The sequence below is a fragment of the Pan troglodytes genome, chromosome 21, assembly GCF_028858775.2.
Source record: "Pan troglodytes isolate AG18354 chromosome 21, NHGRI_mPanTro3-v2.0_pri, whole genome shotgun sequence".
NCBI lineage: Eukaryota > Metazoa > Chordata > Mammalia > Primates > Hominidae > Pan > Pan troglodytes.
In genome coordinates, this window is record NC_072419.2 from 30354398 (window position 1) to 30364671 (window position 10274).

The 10274-nt window shown below is 48.3% G+C and overlaps 1 protein-coding gene and 1 long non-coding RNA gene across 2 annotated transcripts; one reads left to right on the forward strand and one right to left on the reverse strand.

Annotated features, from left to right (window-relative positions):
- Nucleotides 1–1025: 1025 nt before the first annotated feature.
- On the forward strand, nucleotides 1026–6288 carry LOC107969973 (uncharacterized). Its single transcript, XR_001712157.3, has 3 exons — nucleotides 1026–1481; nucleotides 2792–2994; nucleotides 3561–6288. It is a non-coding gene; the product is annotated as an uncharacterized LOC107969973 (long non-coding RNA).
- A 463-nt stretch (nucleotides 6289–6751) lies between these two features.
- On the reverse strand, nucleotides 6752–9816 carry LOC458144 (cystatin-SA). Its single transcript, XM_009436932.3, has 3 exons — nucleotides 9513–9816; nucleotides 8193–8306; nucleotides 6752–7086 (listed from the first exon to the last, which is right to left on the reverse strand). Exons 1-3 carry the CDS (start codon nucleotides 9738–9740, stop codon nucleotides 7003–7005), a joined length of 426 nt encoding a protein of 141 aa, XP_009435207.1. The 5' UTR covers nucleotides 9741–9816; the 3' UTR covers nucleotides 6752–7002.
- Nucleotides 9817–10274: the final 458 nt, after the last annotated feature.

Sequence of the window (10274 nt, forward strand, 5' to 3'; positions counted from 1 at the left end):
GTTAATATGGACTGAACGAGGTCTTATTAATAGCAAAGAATAATTGAAATCCCAAACTTAAAAGGTTTTCAACAAAAGTAAAGTTTGCTAAAAGTTAACAGTGTAAACATATATTATCCTAACTTCTAGTCTTGTGAAACCAGACCCTATCAGTACCCTATAACTGATATTATAGCCCAAGTATAATTGATATTATAGCTCAATTACCCTATAACTGATATTAAAGCTCAAGTCCGTCAGTGCAGAGCTATACAACTAATACCCCTACTTACAGGGTTAGGAATGGCTACTGCTACAGGAACCAGAATAGCCAGTATATTTACTTCATTATCCTACTACCACACACTGTCAAAGGATTTCTCAGACAGTTTGTAAGAAATCGCGAAAGCTGTCCTTACTCTACAACCCCAAATAGAGTCTTTGGCAGCCATGACTCTCCAAAACCACCGAGGCCTAGACATCCTCAGTGCTGAGAAAGGAGGACTCTGTACCTTCTTAGGGGAAGAGTGTTGTTTTTACACTAACCAGTCAGGGATAGTACAAGTTGCCACTCAGCATTGACAGAAAAAGGCTTCTGAAATCAGATAACACTTTTCTGATGGTCTTACATATGGAAACCCAAATGAGCTCAACTAACAACTTCTACCAAGGACCCCTGGACTGACCCGCTGGCCCTTTCACTGGCCTAAAGAGTTCACCTCTGGAGGACACTACAACTGCAGGGTCCCTTCTTTGCCCCTATCCAGCAGGAAGTAGCTACAGTGGTCATCACTGAATTCCCAACAGCAGTTGGGGTGTCCTGTTTGAGGGGGGATTGACAGGTGAAGCCAGCTAGGCTTCTGGGTCAGGTGGGGCTTGGAGAACTTTTATGTGTAGCTAAAGGATGGTAAATGCACCAATCAGCACTCTGTGTCTAGCTAAAGGTTTGTAAAGGCACCAATCAGCACTCTGTAAAAACAGAACAATCAGCACTCTGTAAAATGGACCAATCAGCAGGTTGTGGGTGGGGCCAAATAAGGGAATAAAAGCTGGCCACCCCAGCCAGCAGTGGCAACCTGCTCGGGTCCCCTTCCATGCTGTGGAAGCTTTGTTCTTTCACTCTTCACAATAAATCTTGCTGCTGCTCACTCTTTGGGTCCTCACTACCTTTATGAGCTGTAACCCTCACCGCAACGGTCTGCAGCTTCACTCCTGAAGTCAGCAAGAGCACAAACCCACTGGGAGGAATGAACAACTCCAGACATGCCACCTTAAGAGCAGTAACACTCACTGTGAAGGTCTGCAGCTTCACTTCTGAAGTCAGCAAGACCACGAACCCACCAGAAGGAAGAAACTCCAGACATATATGAACATCTGAAGGAACAACTCCGGACACACCATCTTTAAGAACTGTAACACTCACTGCAAGGGTCCACAGCTTTATTCTTGAAGTCGGCGAGACCAAGAAGCCACCAGAAGGAACCAATTCAGGACACAGATAGGTGGAGCATTCTGTAGATGTCTATGAGGTCCAATTGGTCAAGTGTCAAATTTAAATCCAGAATTTCTTTGTTAGTTTTCTACCTTGATGATCTATCTAACACTGCCAGTGGGATGTTGAAGTACCCCATTATAATTCTGTGGCTAATTCTTTTTGTAGGCCTGGGCATACTTGTTTATGAATCTGGGGGCTGCAATGTTGGATGCATATATGTTTAAGAATAATTAAGTTTTCTTGTTTAATTGAACCGTTTGTCATCATGTAATGCCCTTCTTTGTCCTCTTTAAATTGCTGTTTTGGGTTTAAAGTCTGTTTCATCTGATGTAAAAATAGTAACCCTCTCCCTTTTTTGTTTTCTATTTCTGTGATAGATCTCCCTCCAACCTTTTATGTTAAGACCATGGGTGTCATTACGTGTGAGATGGATCTTTTGAAGACAGCAGATGGATGGGTCTGGGTTTTTAAATACAACTTGTAATCTGTGCCTTTTAAGTGGAGTATTTAGGCTGTTTATGGTCAAGGTTAATTTTTGTTTGTTTGTTTGAGACAGTCTCACTCTATCACCCAGGATGGAGTGCAGTGGCACAATCTCAGCTCACTGCAACCTCCGCCTCCTGGGTTCAAGTGATTCTTCTGCCTCAGCCTCCCAAGTAGCTGGGATTACAGGTGCACACCACCATGCCCAGCTAATTTTTTGTATTTTTAATAGAGACGGGGGTTTCACCATGATGGCCAGACTGGTCTCAAACCCCTGACTTCATGATCCACCCATCTCGGCCTCCCAAAGTGCTGGGATTACAGGCTTGAGCCACTGTGCCTGGCCCAAGGTTAATATTTACATGTGAGTTTTTGATCCTATCATGAAGGTGACAACTGGTTTCCTTGCAGTATGTATTGTGTTGTGGCTATATACTGTCTCTGAGCTATATGTAACTATATTTTTGCAACAGTAGGTATTGTTCTCTTATTTCCATGTTTAGAACTCCCTTAAGCATCTCTTAAGGCTGGTCTAGTGGTAACAAGTTTTCTCAGTAACTGCTTGTTTGGAAAAGATTTATTTTTCTTCTTTGCTTATGAAGCTTCGTTGGATGGGATAGGACATTCTTGGTTGGAATCTATTGTCTTTAATAATGCTGAAAATAGGTTAGTGTCAGGAAAATGTACTCACTAATATGGTATGTACAATAGCGCACCATGCAGTTTGTTTTTATTTTGTTATTTTGTTTTTAATTTTACCCAAGTGAGACCCAAGTTGTTTTATTTTTTATGGGAATTTAATGGGTAGAATTTATTGATTTTTCACATTTGTAGGGTGCAGACCTGCATAGCGAAACTACCCACAGCAAGGATGTATGGCTGTGAGTTGACACAGAATCGGTGGATCAGACTTGGCCTTCAACCTCCTGTTATCCTGATGAAATTGCAAGCTCCAAACAACAGAGACACAACATTGACCAACAGTAAGATGCTTGAAGAAATATTTCTTTCAGGACAAACTCTGTGCATCCCATGAGGTAATCAATATAGTATATAGCTATACATTTGCACAATTTTGAAGCCCACTACAACAGTCAGAGTTTTTAAATGCTGTGTTTAGTGAGCATTGTTGATACAGTCTTTAAGATCATCAATCTTAAGTCAAGAAAATTTAGAAAGTACTAAAATCTTAGCACTCACACGAAAGAAAACTGGAAGCTTTTCCAAATTAGACAACAATCAGGCAAATTTGCATAACATTACCTATATGAGTCTTGAAGCAGAAAGAAAATGTTATAATCCATGATTTTCACAAGTAGGATTGATTGTAGTATTTCATAATTTTGGATGATTGTATTATTTATCAGAATTTTAAAGTGATCAAACTTAGTGGAAAGACTGGTTTATCTTTCTGCTATATTTACAGAAAATTCTATTATAAAATCAATATCACGTGATGAAGCAAATAGTGACTCAATAGTTGAGTATGAAAACATAGAAATAACTTGTTACACTGTTGTGTCCACTAGTTAATAAAAATGTTATGTTAGTAAGTAAAAAGAACACAAATTAAGGAAAGGCAAATCTGCCCTTTCATCTGCAGGGTGGATGGATGGACTGATGAGGACAAAGCCAGTGACATCATGAGCAGGAAACAATGTTTCTCTCAAGCTGCAGCTTCAAAATGTCAAACAGCCTCTTCCTTGGCTGACAACTGCTTTCTGACTCAACGGGAGACCTTGTTCTCCAACGTCAGGGGCTGTCAGAAACTTTGCTTATGAGTAAGAAGAACATCCCAGTTCTTGGAGGATCTACATCCACCTCTTCACAGAAGCACAGAGCTACAGAGAAGGGGTTTCTGGATGGAACATTCCAAATCTGGCAGGACTTTATGGGTTCTAAGGACACAAGACCTAGGTCCACTTTGCAGAGCAGATTTGACACTGGCTGCTTTACACTAAGACCTGCCATGTTCTGAGTCCATCACTACAGCCTCAAAAATCCCTCCCCACAGTCTTATAATATTCTCTTTGCTTTGTTTTTTGAATCATCCCAGGTTGGTTGATGTGAATTTATTCCCTTTTTGCTACAAGCCAATAATCCTGAGTCTGTCGACTGCAAAATCAGTTTTGGTGACTGACTGCACTAGGATATATATTATTTTTCTGGAATTTGGGATGATTGTAGTATTTATTAGGAGTTTAAGATGAGTAATTTGTTGTGACTTATTTCCTCTTCTTAAATAAACACTAACTTCTGTGCTTAGTTTTAAATTGGTTATATTATGCTATTTTTCATGCAGATAACCCTGTGTATTATGTAAGCCTTAGACCTCATGGAACCTGGGTTGTCTGTGGTCATAGTGCTGAGAATCCACCTGCCCAGGGAATGACTGCACTGGTTCCTGCTTCCCAGGCCTCCAATGGACTTATCCCTCCTTTCAGAGTGATTTGTTTATGCTGAAGGTGGAGTTTCTAACTTCAGCGGTTTTAGTCTTTTAGCAAGAATTTGTGACATTATTTTTGCTAAAGGAACTCTTAGAAGGGGTGCAATATTTTCAAAACATGACCCTCATGAGACTTCTTTACTCCAAAAACCCAGTAGCTTCTGGACAGGGCCCAGACCCTCAGCTTGTTCCAGAAGAGAAAGACCCACATGCTCACCTTCAAGCCTCCCTGCCCCCAGGTCCCCTCCTAGGGAACAGACACACAGGGAGATGGTGGAGGGAGCCCTCTACAGAGCCAGACTTCCCCCTCCACTTTCCCAGGAAGAGAGATGTCAGAAAAGTTACTGGTTTACAGAAAATCACCTGTTCCTTGTGTCCTTGGATGGTGGTTGCTTATGTCAAGACAGACCCTTCCCCAGGTAGAGAACCATGAGGATCTCCATGCAGGGAAGACTTCACCCCTAACCACCATTTCTGGGCACCTGCTGTTCTGCTCTCAGCCCCTCTCTTCCAACAGAAGCCTAAATCAGTGTGTGTGACCCCCGACCACCTGACACTGGGTGAGGCCCAGACTCAGATCTCCTCAGCTCATGGCCTCCTGGGTGCTGCTTCACTTTCTTCAATCCAAAACCTTGGTTAAATCCCTTGGGGGTGGAGAGGAAATGAAGCACATGCTCCCCACTCTCCCTGCTAGACCATTCTCCTCCTGGCTTTCTATGTGTGGCACATGGGGTGCTGGCCTCAGGGCTGTTTTGGCAGTTTCCCCTTTGTCTTTTCCCCCTCGGTGTTCATGGCAGCCACCCTTGGTCAACACAGCTCTAGGTATGGAAGATAGTTGAGAGCCCTTCCCAGAGGCACCTACCCTGAGGGCTGCACCCCCTGCCCTGAAATGGCAAAGGGAAGGGCCTTGCAGGGTGGGCTGGGTCTTAGGACTATAGCTTCTTCTTTGGAGCACAACTACCCACTATTCTAGAGAATGGTTTTGACACTAAGGTGATGTTATTTATTAATTAAAACATCCTTTGTGAAAAAAATGAGTGTCCACTGTATGTCACTTTCATTTGTGTTTTAACTTCTCCATCCCTGTCAAGAAGCCTGACCTGAGCGCTTCTTTTAAATCCAAGTCCAAAGAAAGGGCGGCTGGATGTGAACGTGTAAAACTCTTCTAGGGCACAGCTTCCTAGCATAGGAGACCACCTCCCAGCATGGGCGCACCCTCCCAGGATGGATGACAGCAGGCTCTGCTTTCTCTGTGTGATGTTGCCCATCTTTTGTCTGGGTGGCATTTTTCCCAATCAGCTATACACACTCACACACACACACACACACAAATGTGTGTTCTTTGTTTCCATGTAGGGGCCTAAAGTCTCTTGTGGAAAGAACTACACATCGATCGCTATCTATTTAGTGTCTAAGGCATTTGATGAGAGCAGCTCAGTCCCTGTAAGGAAGGAGACCACTGCTACTCCCGCTGCCCTCTTCCCTCCACCTTGCCTAGTTCACAAGACAGGAGGAGAGAAAAAGCAAAAGGTTGGAAAAAAACAAAAGTAAGATAAATAGCCAGACAACCTTGGCACCACCACCTGGCTGTAGGAGTTAAAAAAAGTAATAATAATAACATCAACCCCTGACCCAAACTACTTGTGTTATCTGTAAATTCCAGACACTGTATGAAAAAAGCACTGTAAAACTTTTTGTTCTGTTAGCTGATGCATGTAGCCCCAGTCACGTTTCCCACACTTGCTTGATGTATCATGACCCTTTCATGTGGACCCCTTAAAGCTGTAAGCCTATAAAAAGGCCAAGAATTTATTTTTCCGGGAGCTTGGCTCTTAAGACGCAAGTCTGCTGATGCTCCCAGCCGAATAAAAACCTCTTCCTTCTTTAATCTGGTGTCTGAGGACATTTGTCTATGGCTCATCCTGCTACACTTGGAGTCTGCTCAACTCTGCAAGCACAGATGGAATCTACAGCCTAGCAAGCTCCACTGAGGCCGGAGCCCTGCCTGTGGACACAGCCAGCCCCCTCCTCCTGGTTGGACCAGTAGCTCAGACCAAAGCAGCAGCCCAGCTTCCCGGGCAGCAGTCTGGCCCACTCCTCTCCCTGACCCCCTCACCAGAGGCTGCTGCACCTGAAGGCCTGGGTTTCCAGCCCCTGGCTGCTGTCTCCCTGTTCTAAAGCTCAGGCCTCCAAAAGTGGCAGCAGCTCCCCTGACAGCCTTGCTGTGGCCATGTCAGGTCCCAGATACTCCTCTGATCTCCACACAAGCAGAACAAGGAGGCTTCATAAAGGAACTGCAGAAACCCTGCCTGTGTGCACATCCCCAGACAGCCAAGAACTCAGAGGGAGGTGATGCTACTGTTTAATTGCAGGAGGTGGGGGTGTGTGTACCATGTACCAGGGCTATGAGAAGCAAAAGGAAGGAGGGAGGGCAGAGCCCCCTGCTGAGCAAAAAAGGCCTCCTGCAGCCTTCTCTGTCCTCTCCTGCTGCAGGTGCATGGGGAGACCTCCCACAGGGTGGGGGCCACCAGTCCAGGGGTGGGAGCACTACAAGGGGTGGGAGTAGGAGGTGGTCGGTGTGACTCCCTGGCACAGACCCCTAGGCTTCTTGACACCTGGAATTCACCAGGGACATTCTGTCCTCCCAGGGAACTTCGTAGATCTCGAAAGAGCACAACTGTTTCTGTGAAAGGGAAGAGAGAGGGCCAATCAGTGTGAGTTACAGTTAAAGGGGAAGTCACCCAGGCATGAGATGTCACAGCCTGAGTGAGGAGGATGGAGGTGAGACACTGGGCCCTCACCCACCCCTGCTGAGTCCCAGAGTGCTGAAGTAGAATGAATAGTGACTGTTCCATTGCCCCTCCCAAGGCTCCAAGTCACCAGGTGGCATTGGGACCCCACCCCAGCCTGCAGGGTCCTGTCCCAGCACAGCCCTGTGAGGATCAGCCTGTGCAAGGACTTGGGAGTCCCAAGGGTGCAGGACATGGGGAGGTGGCTCACTTCCCCCAGCTCCTTCCACCTCCAGCACTCAGGCCAGCACTAAGAAGGGCCAGAGGGAAGAACCCAGAGCAGGGCAACTCTGCCTCAAAGAGCTGGGGAATGGGGCAATGGTAACAAGGGGAGTGTGGTTCTCCCCTGAGTGGAGACCTCACAAGAACCAGCAGGTCCTTGGAGAGGCTGGTGTTGGGTGAGCCGGGCAGGTCCAGGGCTTCCCAGCTAACAGACCTCTAGGTCCCACTAATCTGATCATTGTGTCTGTTGCTGCATGCAGGTACCTGAGCCTGGGATTAGACAGAGCCCCTTCTCCCTGCCCAGCACACAGCCCCACAGCTGCTTCTTCCTGTCCAACAGGCAACACCCCAAAGCAGGCAGAGTTGATCTCCCAGTAACCATTCCCAAGCTGAAGCCTTCCTAGCAAATCAAACACATCACCCCCCTCCCTCACCACCCCATCTGCACACACATAGGCAACTACATAAACTCACTTGGACCCCTCAACCCCATGGATCTATGTACAAACCCCCAGAATACCCACACACAGGCACACATGCTCCCATACAGCTCCCTGCACACACTGGCACAGGTGTGTACACACATGCACCTTTCCACATGCACACCTATATGCACACCCCTCCACAAGTACATGAACATGTACACATCCATGCATACATGGCTCCCCACATACCCACCTGCACACACACACCGTCCAAACATGGGTAGGGCAGAGGCTGACACATACGCACCCCTCTGCAGTGCATGACTGGCCCGGGACCCACATCAGGAACGTACCTTCTGCAGTTCTGGCTGTTCATGGAAGGCACAGGTGTCCAAGTTGGGCTGGGACTTGGTACATATGGTTCGGCCCACCTCTACGTCGAAGAAGTAATTCATCCCGGCCACGGTCTGCACACAGGAGAAAACAGGAAGCACGGACAGCGCCCCCATCAGTTCATGCACTCACAGGCACTTCACTGTGGCTGAGTCACTGGACTTGCTTGGGGGCTTCGTGAGCTGCCCACATGTCAACACAAGGCACACAAGCCCCCTCTTCCTGTCAGCTGGCAGGGTGCTGGGCCTCATGCCCGCTCTTAAACATTGCTTTCTCTGTGCTGGGTAAAAGGATTCATTGAATTCTGCTACCTGTGGCTCAGGGGCGATGGAACACTGACTCTTTTTACCCATGGGTATCAGTTTACCCATGTATAAAATAGGCGTCCGGGCCTGATGGTCTGCAATGCCCTGTGCTTCACTCCAAGTTACTGTCATGCTTGAAAGGGAGGTGGAGGCAAGCGGGGACCATGGCACCAGGGAGTGCACCTCCCGTGCAGGGTGAGGGTCCCAATTGACAGCTGCAGGAGGAGAAATGGGGCTGGTCTGGATTCCTTTGAATTTCCAAGAGAAGGTGGAGGAGCTCTAAAGGCTGTGTCTCTATTTGCTGCTCTGCCATGGGATGCAGGTCAAGCTGGGTCCTATAGCCCTTCTGAAGCTCCCTCTTGACCTGACACCTCCTCCTCTCTACTGGGTAACTGCTGTCCTCATCTGGCTGAGGTCTAACTCTGCATCAGCTCATAGAGGCAGGGTCAGGCGTGCTCCACCCCAGCAGGGACTCAGCTGCCCTGGGCTGTAGGGGGTGGTCAGCCGGCCTGAGGGTGAAGGCCATTAGCCCTTCTGTACCCAGGGGTGTGACCTGGGGAGTGAAGTAGGGCTCTGCAGAACAGGGAGCAAAGTTCCTGTGTGGCCCCTGAGGAGAGGACTCAGGGAGGAGGGTGAGCCTCATGGCCTGGATCTCATCCTGAGCAGCATCAAGCCCATCCAGAGTCAGCATAGTCTCCATCCCCACCTGCTGGACCCTGGGAAATGCCACGGTCATGGTATAGACACAGTGGCTGCTGCGGGTTAAAGGAAGCTGAGAGGACAGACAGTGGCTGCAGTGCATGGCTGGGGAGCATGCTTAGGCATGAAGGCCATCAGCAGAGAGTCAGGGAAAGCTGAATGAATCTGAGCATTAGATCATGAATGTATCAGTGTTGATGTGCTGCGAATGCTCTTATGGATCGGGCGACAAACCAGGCTGGGACTCAGGACCCCTCGGGTGGAGGCAGCACCCACCTGCTCCCTGGCTCGTAGCACCCGCAGCGGGCGTCTGTAGTACTCATCTTCAGTGGCCTTGTTATACTCGCTGATGGCAAAGTGAAGGGCACGCTGTACCCACTCATCATTGAGGTCTGCATCATAGATGCCACCCCCGATTATCCTGTCCTCCTCCTGGGGGCTCCAGGCCAGGGCCACAGCCTGGGCGGCCAGCAGGAGCAGCAGGGTGCACAGGGGCCAGGCCATGGTCTCCTCAGAGGCAGAGCACAGAGCTGGAGCTGCAGGAGAGGTGGGTGAGAGCCTGAGGCGGGGAGCCCAGACCAGCAGGCAGCTGTGCATTTATCCTGCTTTGGCCGCTCAGCCCCACCCCCCTCCATGACCCGCCCCTGACTCCTCCTCCTCTTTCTGCTCATACCCTCTTTCTCCATCTCTCTTTTCACTCCTCAGAAACCACAAGATCCCTCCCTGCCTAAGTTCTCCCTGCCCCTCCCAGGCCTCCTCCTCTATCTCCCCCTCCTCCCCGCTCCTGTCCTCACTGCAGCCTCCCCGAGCCATGCCTCTCTTCCCCAGTGCTCCCAAGCTTGAGTCACCGGGTCTCCACAGAGGTGACACTTCTCCTTTGGCTATGAAAGCAATGTGACCTCCTGTTTGCTCAGAAATGGGAAAAATACAGGGCTTGGCCTCCCGGGGTCTTCAGATATCAGAGGCATCCAGGAGCACTTGGTCACGGTCTCTGAATCTCTGGAACAGGGAGGTTATTTCAGAAGGTTCCAGAAGACC